The sequence below is a fragment of the Ascochyta rabiei genome, chromosome 1 (genome assembly GCF_004011695.2).
Source record: "Ascochyta rabiei chromosome 1, complete sequence".
Taxonomy (NCBI): domain Eukaryota; kingdom Fungi; phylum Ascomycota; class Dothideomycetes; order Pleosporales; family Didymellaceae; genus Ascochyta; species Ascochyta rabiei.
Genome location: NC_082405.1, coordinates 227,573 through 243,266, shown reverse-complemented (window position 1 = coordinate 243,266; position 15,694 = coordinate 227,573). Strand labels below are relative to the sequence as shown.

General features: G+C 56.0%; 3 protein-coding genes across 4 annotated transcripts, besides 9 other annotated features; 2 read left to right on the top strand and 1 right to left on the bottom strand.

The window, feature by feature from the left end:
- Nucleotides 1–422: 422 nt before the first annotated feature.
- On the top strand, nucleotides 423–1,394 carry EKO05_0000046 (Superoxide dismutase; the record flags this gene model as incomplete). The annotated part of the gene is made up of 4 exons (XM_038936646.1): nucleotides 423–435; nucleotides 773–952; nucleotides 1,032–1,183; nucleotides 1,275–1,394. The coding sequence occupies 4 exons, from the start codon at nucleotides 423–425 to the stop codon at nucleotides 1,392–1,394; spliced, it is 465 nt and encodes a 154-aa protein (XP_038802584.1).
- Nucleotides 1,395–1,950: 556 nt separating this feature from the next.
- Nucleotides 1,951–1,984: a tandem repeat.
- Nucleotides 1,985–2,019: a tandem repeat.
- A 128-nt stretch (nucleotides 2,020–2,147) lies between these two features.
- Nucleotides 2,148–2,205: a tandem repeat.
- Nucleotides 2,206–2,270: a tandem repeat.
- Nucleotides 2,271–2,428: 158 nt separating this feature from the next.
- Nucleotides 2,429–2,457: a tandem repeat.
- A 34-nt stretch (nucleotides 2,458–2,491) lies between these two features.
- Nucleotides 2,492–2,520: a tandem repeat.
- A 60-nt stretch (nucleotides 2,521–2,580) lies between these two features.
- Nucleotides 2,581–2,686: a tandem repeat.
- Nucleotides 2,687–2,707: 21 nt separating this feature from the next.
- On the bottom strand, nucleotides 2,708–10,633 carry EKO05_0000045 (class II myosin; the record flags this gene model as incomplete). Its single annotated transcript, XM_038936439.1, has 5 exons — nucleotides 2,708–3,161; nucleotides 3,224–3,720; nucleotides 3,774–9,759; nucleotides 9,809–9,993; nucleotides 10,043–10,633. The coding sequence occupies 5 exons, from the start codon at nucleotides 10,631–10,633 to the stop codon at nucleotides 2,708–2,710; spliced, it is 7,713 nt and encodes a 2,570-aa protein (XP_038802583.1).
- A 26-nt stretch (nucleotides 10,634–10,659) lies between these two features.
- Nucleotides 10,660–10,696: a tandem repeat.
- A 577-nt stretch (nucleotides 10,697–11,273) lies between these two features.
- Nucleotides 11,274–11,373: a tandem repeat.
- A 76-nt stretch (nucleotides 11,374–11,449) lies between these two features.
- On the top strand, nucleotides 11,450–15,342 carry EKO05_0000044 (uncharacterized protein; the record flags this gene model as incomplete). Of its 2 annotated transcripts, XM_038936789.1 has the most annotated exons (4): nucleotides 11,450–11,714; nucleotides 11,770–14,780; nucleotides 14,824–15,067; nucleotides 15,143–15,342. In XM_038936789.1, 4 exons carry the CDS (start codon nucleotides 11,450–11,452, stop codon nucleotides 15,340–15,342), a joined length of 3,720 nt encoding a protein of 1,239 aa, XP_038802582.1. The 2 variants fall into 2 exon arrangements, with proteins under 2 accessions (XP_038802582.1, XP_059491351.1); XM_059635368.1 differs by having other exon boundaries at nucleotides 14,824–15,342.
- Nucleotides 15,343–15,694: the final 352 nt, after the last annotated feature.

Here is a 15,694-nt window from a genome sequence, read left to right as displayed (position 1 = left end):
CTGTAGCACTAGAGCATATGCATAAGACACAGCAAAGCTAGACGCAACTAGTGTAAGAGCTACGGCCAAGCATCTCTGGCTACCTCTACGCCCACAGGACTTTTGCCGGGTACCACGGTCTGACGTCTGTCATGATGCTGTAAGATCATCGACAGTCGCAATGCTGACAGGCTGGGCTACGGCCAGCAGCATGCAGATGGATTTATCATTTATTGGTCCAGAAGTCGGCACTCGGCCGAAATGGCGAGCTACTGTGGGTCCTGTGCGTTGCGTCACCCCGAGCCCCGCAGAGGGACAGCCGTGAAAGCTCCCAGCGTTCCGCAGCTTGCACCGCTCCTCCCACACTCACAACGTACACCTCAGACGTCAAGTCAAGCTTCAATCCATCCAAAACTCATCTCCAACCACTCCATACCGCCAAAATGGTCAAAGCCGGTACGTCCAACTCCCTGTGCAGCGCAGGCTTGCCCCGTTGTGGGAAGGTGGGGTAGCGGCTGCGCTTGATTGAGCACATTGTGTCTTCGAGGGACCTTTTCTGGGCCTGAGCACGCTGTGAATGGCTCGATCACGTCCTCAGAGAGCTGCCTGGGTACCTTGTTAAGCACCGTACCGCCTGGCTCGCCGTACGTGTGCTCCAATCAGCACAGCGCCCCCCACACACCCTGATGGCCCGCTCCTTTACCTCTCGTACACACCCAAACACGGGTAGGGCTGAGACGGCGAGCCACTGTACATCTAGACAAAGGACGATCTGCTGACGTGTGCTCTCTAGTCGCTGTCCTCCGTGGAGACTCCAACATCAAGGGAACCGTCACTTTCGAGCAGGCCGACGAGAACTCGCAGACCACCGTCTCATGGGACATCACTGGCCACGACGCCAACGCTGAGCGTGGCATGCACGTCCACGCCTTCGGCGACAACACCAATGGCTGCACTTCTGCCGGACCTCACTGTGAGTGCTTTACCAACTCTACACGACTTCGCCCTCCTCGAGGTGCTTGAGAAATGCAAGAGACGCTAACGAGAGCCAGTCAACCCTCACAACAAGACCCACGGTGCCCCCAGCGACGAGGAGCGCCACGTTGGTGACCTCGGTAACTTCAAGACCGACGGCCAGGGCAACGCAAAGGGCAGCGTCCAGGACAAGCTGATCAAGCTCATTGGCGCTGAGAGCGTCATTGGCGTAGGTTCCCCTGCTTGTTTCGTCTGCCCAGATGGCATTCTACGCCTCTCAAGCAAATACATCATTACAAAACTCGGCTAACATGTCGCAGCGCACCATTGTCGTCCACGCCGGCACAGACGACCTCGGCAAGGGCGGACACGAGGAGTCCAAGAAGACCGGTAACGCTGGTGCCCGCCCCGCTTGCGGTGTCATCGGTATCTCCAACTAGATATCAGATTGAGATACAAAGAAAAGCCCAAGGCTGCTACGCACAGCACAGTAGTCTAGAATCTGCAGCTACGTGATCTAACAACAAGATTACAGCAACGCATGTCCAACATTCTCGTTCCCCTTGCTTTCACGCCATGCCCAGTTCTCCATTTTCTCCCACACGAACGTCTCATGCAACTATATCTGTATGAACAGCCGGACCTAGCCTGTCCACAATCTATTTAGACACAAGCCCTCTGCAAACCCGACACCAACCCACTCCTCCACCCTCTAGTCCACCGACACCCACACACAGCAAGGCATCTCATCCACCCTCCCTCCCCCTCCACCTCAACGCGCCCATCCAAAATGCGCCCCATCCCAAACCCCCGTACCCAGCACCCATCGCATCCAACCCCCCAGCGGCCCGGCCCGTCTCCGCCACATCCCGATACAGCAGTGGACGAGAAATCCTGCACGACCCAAACACGGAACCTCCGCAGGTGCGTGCGTGCATGAGCGCAAAAGTAAACAGACTGTGTGTATGTGGTATGCCAATCTCCTTTATTTGAGGGGTGTGTGAGAGAGTGTGAGTGTGAGTGTGTGTGTGAGAGAGAGAGAGAGAGAGAGAGAGAGAGAGAGAGTAAGCGGCTACAGATCTGACGAAGAACAGCAGTAGAACAGCACGCACGGTATACACGACTTCAATCCGCGGTAGGGCGGAAGCTCAATAACAGGGGAATGGCGCACGGTTGGTTTGTCTGTTTGATTGTCTACCTACCTATCTATCCATCTATCTATCCGTCCGTCTATCCGTCCGTCTATCCGTTCATCCATCCATCCATCCATCCGTCCATCTATCCGTCCATCCATCCATCCATCCCTCCGTCCATCCCTCCGTGCAACGCTCGAGAAGCAGCGCACCGTCAACGTCGCAAGACAGCAGGGGCAAGACGCGACAGACATGGCACGTGGCTGATGAAGGGGTAATGAAATATCAATTGCCCGTCTGCAAGTGGGAAAATGCAATTCCAAGCAGCGAGGTGAAGTAAAGCAGTACAGTACAGTGCAGTGCAGTGCAGCAAACGATGATATATCGCTACAACGCCATGCGAGAAAAACAACAACAACAACAACAAAAAAAAACCCAAAACCTCCGACCAGTTCAAAGTGAAGGAACCGAGTCTCCGATTCCCATGGGGAGGGAAAAGAAAAGAAAAGAAAAGAAAAGAAAAGAAAAGAAAAGAAAAGAAAAGAAAAGAAAAGAAAAGAAAAGAAAAGAAAAGAAAAGAAAAGAAAAGAAAAGAAAAGTCGACAACTAACCACGCTTATTTATATAAACGCCCTCGACCGAATGACAACACGAATCGTCCTCTTGCGCTTGACACCACACCCGTCCTCCTGGGGTTCGGCAAGCGACTCGTTGTCAGTCTCAGGCTCAGAGTCCGTGACGTCAATCTCGACTTGTTTCTCCTTGTACAGCTCGCCGTCGACTTCGACCAGCGTCTCGTCTTCTCCTTGCTCCTCCTCGTTTTCCTCGTAGTCTTCCCCTAGGAAAGCTTGATTCAGCACCGAATCTTTCTCCAGCACAGACTCCACCTCCTCGATGTCTTCCAGCAGGCCGACGCCTGTGTCGTAGCTGTGTTTCCTCCTCATGCCCGCGCCGGCAATAACCAGCGCTCTGGGTTTGACAGCTGCGACGGTGCCTTCTTGCTTCTTCATCTCTTCTTTCAATGTAGTGACAGGACCGCCCACATCCTCTTCAACTTCTCTGCGGAAATATGGGCTAGAAATGGTGAACTGGGACCTCTTCAACGACCCCTCCCCCTTGGAGGTCCCATCAACTACAAAAAACCCTTCTGGCCGGAGACGCGTCGTAGTCCGCTTCGGAAACTACCGAATTTCTTCTCGCCAGGCGCAGCCTCGCCCATTTCGCCCCCCATCAAAAGGCCGATCGAGGAGCCACGGCGTGATCGCGCATCGCCGGCGTCGCTCGCTGCGATGCCAGGAACGCCAAGCTGGCTCCTTCGCTCGACGCGCAAATTCTTATGGTTCTCGAGTTCGCGCTCCAGTTTGACACTCTTCTCGCGTTCTTCACGGAGTTCGCGCTCGGCGCGCTTAGCAGCGAGCTGGTTCCCTGAATCTGACGACTGCAGCTCGTCGATGGTGGAGAGCAGGCTGGAAATTTTGTCGCGAGCTTTGTTGAGGTCTTCAGTGACAGAGGCGTTCTGTTTCTCGCGACGCTCGATCTGTGACTGCAAGTCCTTGACTGTGCGATCGACATTGCGAACGGCGCGGGAGTCGGAGAGGCGTGTCGATTCCGAGTCCTCAAGCGCTTTCTCAAGCTGTATCGTATCGTCAGTCAGAGTCACTATGGAAACGGCAATCAGTAGCTTACCTCTTGGATACGTCCGTGGAGGAAGCGGACATCTTTTCCAGCTGAGCCGCTGTAGCCCTTCGTTTCAAGATCCACCAGACGAAGCTGGAGGTCCTTGAGGTTTTTGCCGACAAGACCCTTCTCCTTATGCAGCTGTACGTTCGCCTCGCGTTCGGCAATGATGTCCTTCTGTAGCTCCTGTGCCAGTGCTTCCGCACGGCGCATCTTACCGACGGCTGCCGCAGCTATATCCTCTTGCTGGGCCAGGCCGGACTTCAATTCGAGCAGCTCGCGGTCATAGGCAGCTGCATTGCGCATCGCCGGTGACTCGGATCGCGATAGGTCGTCCAGTCGGTCCGCGGCCTCCTGCAAACGTGTTTCAAGGCGCTTCTTCTCCTCGATGGCAGAGTCGCGCTCAGCAGCGAGATCATCGACATTGGTGCGAAGGTTTCGAACTTGAGACAAGAGGTTCACAATCTTAGACTGAGCCTCATTGTGGGCATTGGCTGCCTCGTCACGAGAGTTGGACACTACGTGGAGCGTCATCTCGAGGCGGTTCTTCTCCTTGGCCCAGGTGGACGAGTTTAGGACTTCATCGTCCCACTTGCTTCTCATTTCTTCAATCTCCTCACGTAAGCGTCCGTTCTCCTCGCGTATGTAGATGATTGTCTCGCGCTCCTGGTCCAGCTCGTTTGTCAACGTCGACAGTTCGGTTTGGTACTTCTTGCGCGTTTGTTCCAGTGAGGTTTCTCCGTCTTCAATGTCGTGGGCATGCTGGCTTCTGTAATCCTCGAGCTCGTTCTGGAGACGCTTCTTTGCCTGCAGCGCCGCTTGTAGATCGGTGGAAAGATCCTCTACACGCTCCTCATACTGTTGGACTTGTCGCTGAAAGCCCTCGACCATGCCATCCATCTCCTTGCGTTCCGCCATGAATGTGGCACAGGTCTCTTCAGCCTCACGTGCTTGTGTCCTGGCGAACTGTTCGGCACGGGATGCCTTGAGCACAGCGATTTCTGCCTGCTCGAGTTTGTTGAAGTATTCGTCAGCGCGGCTCTTGTACAGGCTCAAGCTGGACTGCACGTCGAGTAGAGTAGAAGTCTCGTCATCAAGTCGAATCTGGAGATCTGCAAATTCCTGCAGCAGCTGATTGTGGTTGGCTTGCTCTTGCTCACGCTCGGAGGCATATTCGTCCAACTCAGCCGACACCTCACGAAGCTCAGCTTCCAAGGCTGTCTTCATCTGCTTGATGTCGTCGAAGGCCGTCTTTGCGTCAGCCAGCTCATTGATGGCGTTGTTGTGGGCTTGTACAATGGACTTGCGCGACTGTTCTTGCGAGTTGAGCAACTCGAACAGCTCCTCGTGTGACTTTGTCTGTACTTCCTGGTAGGATAGTTGTCCTGAGCGCAGATTGTATTCGAGTGAGGAAACCTTCTTTGCGGAGTCGTCGAGCATGTCATGCAGACGGAAGTTCTCGCGTTCCAGTTTCTGCACACGTCTCATCGACGGGCTTTCTTCTTGCCAGCTGTTGTTCCGAGCAGGAGACTGGTCGAGCTGGCCCTGCAGATGTGCGTTTCGCATTTCCGACATCTGCAACTGGTTCTGTGCGAGTTCGAGCTCGGCAGCCATGTCCATGCGGTTGTTGAAAGCGACAGTGTCGACTGTACGGTCAGAGCGGGCAGAGTCGTTCGTTGCGTTACTGATGTGGCGTTGGTTAGTCGGCGTACTCGTCGAAAATGGCTTGCGGTTCTCGCTGTCTAACCTTCTGTGTGTTGGCGATCGATTCGCGTTCGCTTGGTTTACCTGGCTGCTGTTCATCTCTTCGAGCAGAGCACGCTTCGAGTTGGCATGGCGTGTATCCAAGTCGTTGATCTCACCCTCGTGCCTCTCCCGAAGGTCGTCCAGCTGAGCTTCGGCGCGATTGTACCGCTCCGTGGCAACACGCAATGCCTGGTTAGCAGCCTCTAGGCGCTCTGCAACATCCACGGCCTTTGAGATTTGTGGTTTCGCAGCATCATAGCTGATGGCAACCTCGGCAGACTCAGGGTCGAAGACCTTACGGAGTAGCATGAGTTGGTTGTGACATTCCTCCAATTCACGATTGTTGTTGTCCAATGCGGCTTGTACTGCACGCGTGTTGGCTTGAGCTTGGGTACGTAATTGCCTCTCCGTCTCGAGCTTGCGATTCACGTCTGCAAGCTGTAGATTGACGGTGGAAGAAGCCTTTTCTGCGGTCCGGTTGCTCTTCGCTTCACGGTTGATCTCGTGGTTCAGATCCTCGAGGGTTAGCTCAAGTTTCTCCTTCTGCTTCTCCATCGACGCAATGCTGACTTGAGCGTCCTCGAGCTGACGATAGAGTCGCTTGTTGTCCTCTTCGAACTTTGACTTCTCGTTTGTCAGTTGCATGATCTTCGAGCGCTGAGTCTCGCCAGCACGAGAGTTTGTTCGGGCAATGTCGAGGTTCTTTTGTTGAACCTTGTTGAGCAGTGCGCGGTTGTCGTTCTCGGAAGCTGTCAGCCGGCCCTTGACGGTAACTAGCTCACGCTCGAGGCGTTCCTTCTGTTGGTCGTTTCGCTCTCTGAAGCCCTCCGCATCAGCCAGCATCTGAGTCAGGCTATGCACTTGCTCAGCAAGATCGTCCCGCTCTGCCTCCAGTTGGTCAAGTTGTTGGTCCTTGAAGTTCAGTTCTTCTTGCCGTGCGGCTTGCTTCTCCAGGGCTAGACGTGACTGAGTGCGCTCGGCTTCGGCATCGGCGTCCATCTTGTCTTCCTGCAGTTTGAGATATTGCTCACGCAGGTTCCGCAGCTCAGCTTGGTATTCCTTGCGTTCTTGCTCGTGCGCAGTGCGAGTCTCGGTTGCGCGCCGCAGAACGTCTTGCTGTGCATACATCTCCTTCTCAATGGTAATCTTGGAGTCGTTCAACGCGTCAAAGTCACGCTTCAATGTGTCGTATTTGTGTTCACCGAGCATTTCCACGTCGTCGCGCGATTGCCGTTCGCGGCTCAACTCCTTCTGGACCTCGAACATCTCAGACTTGAGAAGTTCGATCTGTTCCTGAAGCAGCTTCGACTGTGCATCTTCAGTTTCGCGGTCCTCGAGGAGACGCTTTGCATCGGCGGCTTCACGGTCCGATTGCTGCTTCTGAGATCGCATGGCTTCAAGCTCAGCATTGGCCTCGCGCAGGCGGCTCTGAAGATCATCATGTTTCGAAGCAAGTGTCTGCTTCTCTGCATCGAAAGTTTGTCGGTCGGACTCGTATTTCTTCAGATCAGCCTTCAGAATGGCCAGTTCGCTTTCTTTGCGGCGAACAAGGTCTTCGTAGCTGGTGGAAGTCGAGGAAAGGTCGGAGATCTGTTGTCGCACCTGTCGGTTGTCTTCGAGAAGCTCTTTGATTTGCTTCTTGCTCGCTTGCACCTCCTTGTCCGATGCTGCAAGTTTGATGTCGAGATCCTGTTCTGTCGTGAGGAGCTTCGACTCCAGCTCTTGGAGTTTTCGCTCTTTCAGACTCAGATGGCTCTGCAACATCTTCACTTCCTGACTCATGGACTCCTCCGCTAGGCTGCGCTTTGATTGAGCGGCTTCAAGTTCTTGCAACTGCTGGTCGAGTCGTGCAAGTTGCTCCTCGAGATCTTGCTTCTCGGTTTCCAGGTTTCCAATGATTTGGCCGGCTTGCTCCAACTCTTTTCGCCATATCTCTGCTTGCTCTTCGGTCTTCTTTTTGGCCTCCATCAAGGCATCCAGTTGGTCTTCCAGTTGGTCTTGGTCCTCGATCGCGCCCTGAAGCTTCTCAGCGAGCTCAGCCTCGCGGAACTGCAGCCGCTTGAAGATCTCTTCCTTGTCAAGAGCCAAAGCACGTTCGCTCTCGAGTGTCTTCTGAATCTTCTGCATGTCCGACTCGGCTCTTCGTCGATCATCTTCTACGCGCTGCCGTTCAGCCGCCTCCTGCTGCATCTTGTCTTCGAGCTGGAGGATCATCTCATCGCGCTTCTTCACCTCGGCAGCTTGGCGAGTGGCTCCGAGCATCGGCCTCATGCGGACGAAGAGCCGCCACCAGGGGTTCGATTGGAGATCCAGGTAGACTTGGAAATTCTTCTGTACGATGCGAGTGGCTTCGGCACGATAGAGGCGTTTGTGAGCGATACGTCGCTGCGTGAATCCACGCGCTGCGGACTGGAACTGGATCATGATGTCACGGATAAGGGCATCTCTTTGGTCTTCTAGCTCCGCGAGGACTCCAGCCCGGAAGAAGACTTTGGTGATGCCAACACGGTAGAGAGCCTTGTCCATGCCCAGCTTCTCCAGGATCATTTTCGCAACAAGTTGACCCTCAAGATAGCCTTTGGGTATATCTTTGCACAAGACCTCGTATCGTTGTCTAAACTCAACAAAGGTCAGTCGGTTGGGGAATCCGGTACGAGCGATTCGAATGCCTTCGAGCACACCGTTGCATCGTAGCTGATCCAGGACAAGCGGAGCACTGAACTGCTTTGGCCGTTTCTTGTGATTTGGGAGAATGCAACGAACGAAGTGAGGATGTGTTGAATGCAGCTGGTTCATGAGCGTTGAAAGCTGCTCCTTGTGGCGCTGAGCCACAGTGCGGAAGAGTCCTTTCTTTACGCGGCTGCGGGTGCCACCAACCTCGTCGTCCGGATCTGCACAGTCTGCAAACAGATTCGCGATCTGCTTGTCCGACGACGCTGCTAGAAGACGAGTGACGTTGTCGTTCAGAGGGTCTTTGTTCTTCTCCAGCCATCCTTCTGTCGAGTATTCGACCTCCGCAGCGTAGTGAGTAAGCACAAAACCCTGAGTCAGGAGGGAACGCTTGTACTTGTTGCTCTTACGATCCCAGAGCGAATGCAGCTTCTCTGTAAAGCTGACATCGGTGGCTTTAGGCATGACACTGTCCTCGTCTAGACATGAGAAGATACCAATTGGATTGGGCAGCTCGATGAGGTCGATGGTGGGCTGTAGATCACGACCGAAATCGATGAATTTCCATTCGATCTGCTCCCGAGCGTATTCTTCCTGTTCCAAAACGAACATGTGGTGGTTGAAGAACTGCTGCAACTTCTCGTTTGTGTAGTTGATGCAAAGCTGCTCGAAGCTGTTCTCGTCGAAGATTTCGAAACCAGCAATGTCCAGAACACCGATAAAGTGAGAGTCGTCGCCACCGGATCCTGTCTGGTCCAGCTGTCGGTTGATGCGGTCGACAAGATCACCGAAACCACGCTCGTAGATACCCTTTGCGAGAGCATCTAGCGCCAGGTTGACTTGCTCGGGCGTCTGAACCTTCTCGACCCACTCGCGTCCAGCCTTGACCCGAGGATGAAGTAGTGCTTTCAGGAAGTCGTCTGCAGACACACCAAGCAGCTGACACACTTTTCGAGCTTGGGCTTCGGCATTGGAGTCCAACGTGGCCTGGTCTGCTCGTCGACTCTCCTTGGTTGCTTTGATGTTACCCAGGTGGAGAACAGCTGCAACGGTCCGAAGAATGCCGGCTTGCTCCTTTTCTGTAAACTTCATGACATGGAACGCCTCTATCAGCGTGTTCCACTCATCACGGTCCGAAACGCCGGAGATTGCGTCGTTGCCGTGCTTGGTGTAGTCGAAGTCTTCCGTGTCTTTCGAGTCCAACAAGAAGTCCTGCTTCATCGTTGGGTCCGCTCCACGCAGAAGTTGGTAGAAGATATGGTAGTTGCGCTCATTGGGGTTGAGCTTTACCACTCTGGACTTCTCGAGAAGATACCAATCAATATAAGCACCAGCAATCTGGCCTGCGCGGCTGAACTCGATTCGAATGAACTTTCCGAAACGCGACGAGTTGTTGTTCCTGACTGTTTGGGCGTTTCCAAACGCTTCGAGGATAGGGTTCGCTCGTAGGATCTGCTCGGAGAGGTTCGTGAGGTTTTTGGCGCCAGACTTTGCTCGGGGCGTGTCCGAGTTGGCGACGGCGGCTAGATACTGGATGACCTTTTTGGTGTTCTCCGTCTTTCCAGCACCGGACTCTCCCCTAAGTGATGTCAGTTGGCGCCAGCTGGAGGGGTGAAGTCAGGCCTTACGTGACAAGGATACTCTGGTTGGTGCCCTCATCCACGAGATTCCGAAAGGCCTCATCGGCCATTGCGAAGATATGTGGCTTTGTCTCCTCTCGCCCCCGCCCTCTGTACATGTTGATGTACTCTCGCGTGTAGATGGGCAGAGGACAGTAGGGGTTGACCGTGACCAAGAACAGGCCTGAGTATGTCTGGCAGCGGTCAGTGTGCGCGCGCGGGGCAAGCGGTATGCCCACTTACGTAGATCAGGTCTGCCTGGTAGCGCATGTGCAGGTTGTGGATGACCGAGGGCTCGTTCAGGTGCGTCAACTCGGCCATGTCGCCCGCCTTGTCGAACTTGGCTGGGTTGACTTTGTCGACGGCATCCTCGTCGACGTCCTGCTGTGTGCCGTCGTCGCATTGCACCAGCAGCCTCCCGCCAGCGAGATGCTCGACCACCCAACCTCGGACGAAGGCGGTCTTGGGGTCGCGCAGCCAGACGTAGCGCTTGCCAGAGAAGTCGTTCTCGCCCTCGACGATGCCGCCGGGCCTGGCCATGTCGGGCGAGTCTTCGGAGATGAACTGCGGTGCGAATGTGCCGATGGGGACGCTGCTGCGGTTCGAGTCGGAGCGCAGGCGCGAGTCGCTGCGGCCGAGCGGCGGGCTGCTCAGATGGGTGAGGGACTGATGCCGTGCGTGCGCCATCTTGGCCTCTGTGTGCGGGTGCGGTTGGTGGCCGATGGAGAGTGGACGAGGGGTCGGGCCGGGCGACGGGGCTGCTGCGCTCCCGCTCCCTCTGGCGAAAGGACTGTTGCGCACGTGAGCCGGGCCATTGTGCGCAGGCGCGCTCATGGTCGTGTTGTGGTGGTGTTGACGTGGATGGCGATGGCGATGGCGATGGCGATGGCGATGGCGGCAGGTGCGGCGGGTCACTTGCCCATGTCGGCGCGTCTGGCTGCCGGGGACTGGACTTGTGCAGCGGCGGGATGGGAGAGGGCTGCGAAAGAAGACAATCGCCGGCTATTAGAAACCATGTACAATGATGCAGCAAAGCGCGGTGCAGGCCGCAGGGTGAGTCGAGTCGCAGGTAATACAACGCAGCTTTGCGGAGAGACGTGCATGCGCGCGCGCGGGCGGCTCGCTGTTGATCGCCTTGTTTACCCGGGCAACGCGAGCCGCCCCCCCAGCGCGGCCAACGCAGAAAGTCGGGCTGGCGAGAGAGGGCAGATCGTCCAGACTCCAGACCGCCGAACGCCGCACGTAGCGCGGAACGCACAGGGAGGAGGGCTGCACGTACAATGTAGAACGCCGGGCGCACACCGGAGAACGCGCGCACGTGACTCGCAGGCCGCGGCGCATGGACAGTGCCGTGATCTTGGCCATGACCAACCGCAGCAGCAGCGCCCTGCCACCGCGAAGCCCAACCCCCACGACGCGAAGTGAAGGCGCACACGTCAGACTCGCTGTAGCCCATACCGTCGCACCTGACCGGCACCCAACTCACCCAACTCACCCAACTCACCCAACTCACCCAACTCACCCAACTCACCCAACTCACCCAACTCACCCAACTCACCCAACTCACCCAACTCTTCCGCGACCTGATGCGCTGAGGTGCGCGCGACCCTGAATAGCTCCTGCCTCGACACGCGCTGCGCTCCTGCCGCCATGGCGAACAACCACCATGGGCCGCCCTTTCCTTTCCCGTACCCGCAGATGCAGCAAATGCAGCAGCCGCCCAGCAACGCGCACCATGATGGCCAACAACACCCTCCACACCCTCCACACCCCCAACACCCCCAACACCCGCCGCCGCCACCGCCTGGCTGGAACCTCCCTGGCCTCCACCAGCAGTATCCTCCCCCCCAGCCGTATATGCCCCAGCCAGGACATGCCGAGAACCAGAACAATCTGCCGCAGTTTCCTTCTGCTGGTGAGTGCATGTCCATGTCACCAATCACGTTTCGCACCAACTGACACGCACAAAGCCCTCTGGCCGCCGCAGATCCCGCCCGAGTGGCTCCAGCTGATGCAGAGCGGCATGCAGAGCGGCATGGCCCCACCGCCAATGCCTGGCCTCAATTTTCCTCCCCCTTCACTATCCCAGACGCCGCAAGCTCCCACCACACCAATGGCATTTCCACCGCACTTTCCCCCACGACCTGCAGCTGCGCCACTCGAACGCGTGCAGGAGGTCACGGGCACCGATAGAGAGGACCGAGAAGTCAGTGACGCCGAGGGCGCCTTGCGAACAACAGCAGCCATTGCCGTACGCCAGAGATACCCTGAGCCTCCGAGGTCCGCGCCTCAGCCAATGGCCACGCCCTCACGCACGGGTGACGTCTACAACCCAGAGAAGCCCTCCGCTGGTCAGACGACATCACATACTTCCACGCCAAAGAGCGTGCAGCAAGCGAGTGCGGTCGTGAACGAGATGGACCTGGTGCAGCAGCAGCGTGAAGAGGCGAAGCAGTTCATTCGCCTCCTGAACAGCAACAACATTGGCTACCATGCTCTTGCCAAGGAGAACATCGATATCGAGCTTCTACGCGCCATGTATCGAAGCATGAACTTGCCCTCCGAACCGGAGCCTATCCCACCGCCAAAGGCGAACGGCACAGCTGCGCCAAAGTCCTCGAGTCAAGTCCTTGAGAGTCCGGCCACGGCATCAGCCCCAAGCACGTCACAGAAGACTATACCCGCTGTGTCCACCAACGTGGCTGCTGCATCAGTTGCGAGTGCTGCCGCTTCGCCAGTGGACCGAAAGGACTATCTCGCACGCCTGCAGGCAGCCAAGTTGGCTAGACAGTCTGGTCCAGCCAAGGTCAGTCCTCCACACACGTCACCTCCCGTGACCGCTGCGTCTTCCGCCACTGCAATCAGTACACCCCAGGCTACAACGACACCGACAAGGAAGCAGCCCGTTACGGATGAGCAAAAGGCACGACAGACAGAACTGATCAAGCAGCGGTTGGAAGCACTCAAGGCACAGAGCAAGCAGTCGGCTACAGCCCCCTCTACACAGAATCTTGCGCCACAACAATCCCTCACCAAACCACCTCATACGCCCGCTACAAACGTGCCTACACAGCAAACCTCAGCCCCAGGCTTCCCGGGCATACCTGGCCTGTTCATGAATTCGGCACCGAATTCAAGCAATGGGACAACAACGCCATCGAGGCTGCCACAGTCTGCTCCACAAAAGCGCCATGCGCCTTCGGATACTGAGGCCTCCACGCCACGAGGCTCAGTGACGCCCTACAATCGTCCATTCGGTCACTCGTCCTATGTGCAACAGGAGGATTCCATGATCATCGAAGTCAGCGACGACGAGTCCAATGGCAGTGACATGGACATTGATGATGATCAGCTCTCGACAGGCCCACCTGTCATCCGCCAGGCTCCTGTATCTATACCTGGGTTCCCGCCTCGCCAGGCTCCTGCTCCAGTCTCACAATCTGCCGTCAGCACGCCTGGTCCGCAAACACCTGCCACTATTGCAAGAACGGGAGAGCTCAACACCAAAGAGCAGGAACTTGCTGCACTGAAGCTAACTCTGAAGAAGAAGCTTGCGGAACAGAAGCGGATCAAAGAGGCGGCAGAGGCGGCAGCTGCTGCAGCGTCAACATCGTCCCACGGGACACTATCAAACCAACATCAAGCCCAGTCGTCATCGGCCACTCCTGCTCAAAAATCGCAATCTGCGAGTCATGCGCGTACCCCAGTCGCGCATGCTACGGTCCAGGCTGACGCGTCAGCGGTTGATTCGTCACGAGACAAGAAACGCCGTCGGAGGACAGAAATCCAAGAACAGCTGCCTTCACTCGACGATGAAATTGCCAGCAATGAGGCCGAGATGGCGAGACTTGCGAGAGATCTCGAGACGCTAAAGGCGAACAACGAGCGCATTGTGCGAGATAAGGAACGATTGACGAATGAGTTGGAAAACCTTGGGATCGATACTGGAGGCATGTCGCACGCAGACATGCGGGCGACAAAGAACGAAATCGAGCGTGCCATGTCGCCTGAAACTGATACCGTGCCCCGGACCGCAAGCGTGCTTTCACGGTCAATTTTGCCGAATGGCGAATCAAAAGCTTTTGCGTCAGCTTCAGCTGACAGAGTAGACGACATGGGACATGCTTTCGCTTCTCGCGCACAACCGCTTGTCGGTAGCCAGGCCAACCCACGATATGGTTTCCTTCCCGGAATTGGACAAGCTGCACCTCAAACGTCTGCGCCAGCGGTCTCTCATCCTCCATCGCACCTCGTTCAAGAGCCAGCTAGGAGTGCACCTGGCGACCTACAGGCGGGGACTGATGTCAACGATCTGGCTGATACCGCAGTCAACGCTCAAGCGCCAAATGACCGCGCGTCAGCTACTCCTATGGACGATGAAGAAGACTTTTACTCCCCGCCACCGCTGGCGGAGGTGAGTGTCGGTGCTGAACCCAGCGTTACCGAGCTGCCTGAAGCGCAGGTGGAATCGAGCGTCGCCAACGCCCCGTCGCCATCTGAAGAAGGAGAAGTTGAGATGTCCGAGTCATCTGAAGAAGAGGAAGAGTACGAACCAGACGAATCGATCGTTGACGAGTCCGTTTTGGAGCCTCCAACAGAGCAAGCTCAGCCCCTCGAGCCGCGGGTCATACAGTCGCAGTCTGTCGGCCAATCGCAGGTGTCAACAGAGGACGAGGAGGCTTATGAACCACCTGATATTGAGGAAGAGATGACCGATGTCGCACCCGCGACCGATGCGCTCCAGGTCGAGGCTTCGTCTCCGGGTGATGCAGACGATGGTGCTATGGACATTGCCACATCTTCGTCCGAGTCAGATGACTCCGAATCGGATTCTGACGGGGAAACGCATTCGGAGCTCGGCGAGTCGGGCTCGGAGACGCATGCAACACAACAGGATACTCTTATTGCTGACGGTTTAGCTCCCGAGCTGCAGGCAGAAACTGTAGCAATGACGGCCCCAGTGGTTGTTCAATCAGATGAGGTATGTCTGCCTCCGACCCGGGAGACTCTGCTGACAAAACAAGATGCCTGTCATCGAAGAAGAGCCTGAAATACCTCGCTTCACTCCTTATGAGAGTCCCCTTCGAATGTTCAAGTCCTATCGTTATCACCCCAACTTCTCGCAAGACGTCGACGGCGGTTTCCTGTCGATGACTTTCAGTCACCAGATTGATCCTGAAACGCCTTTGTGTCCTTTCGAGTCTGCGGGCGGTTCCTGCAATGACCCCGAATGCCCCAACCAGCATTTCCGGGGCATGGGCATTAATGGTGCGTGTCATGGAAGGTTTCCTACTCACGTTTGTCCCCCCGCCCCTGTACGCAGACTGACTTCTGTTTTTTTAGGTGAGAAGCTCCTTGTTCAACTCGGGACCGCCAATCCTGGCAAGACACAGGACGAGAGGCAGCAGTGGAACAATGGCCTACGAAGTGTTCTGCAAGATCTTCGCCAGAAGAACATCAAGGACCCCAACGGTATCGCGCGAGAGATCGCCAACTACCGTCGACAATTCCTCAAAGACGAGACACGGGTTGTCAACCTTTGAGATTGTAGACCTCCGTGTGCGGTGTGCGGGCACTTGTGGAGCATTGCTGCCCTTGTCTTGCCGTTGACTCTAACTGTACAGTACAGAACCTCTTTGTTCACTTCTTTGATTTGCCCCATCCGCGAGCCACAGACTTCATCGAGTCTGTGGCTCGAACTTGGTAATACTCCCAAATGTGTTTTGGACTGTAAGCATCGATACCCCTATGCATTGGGACGGAGTTTGGTCTAGCGTGAGGTCCAAGGGCTTTGCAAGGTTTCCTATGTGAATTTGAGAAATTGCAAGAGCCGTCGGCACTGCCGCTGCCGTCAACTTTGGCGCCTCGACACAGCTATCTTGATCATCAAGTCCA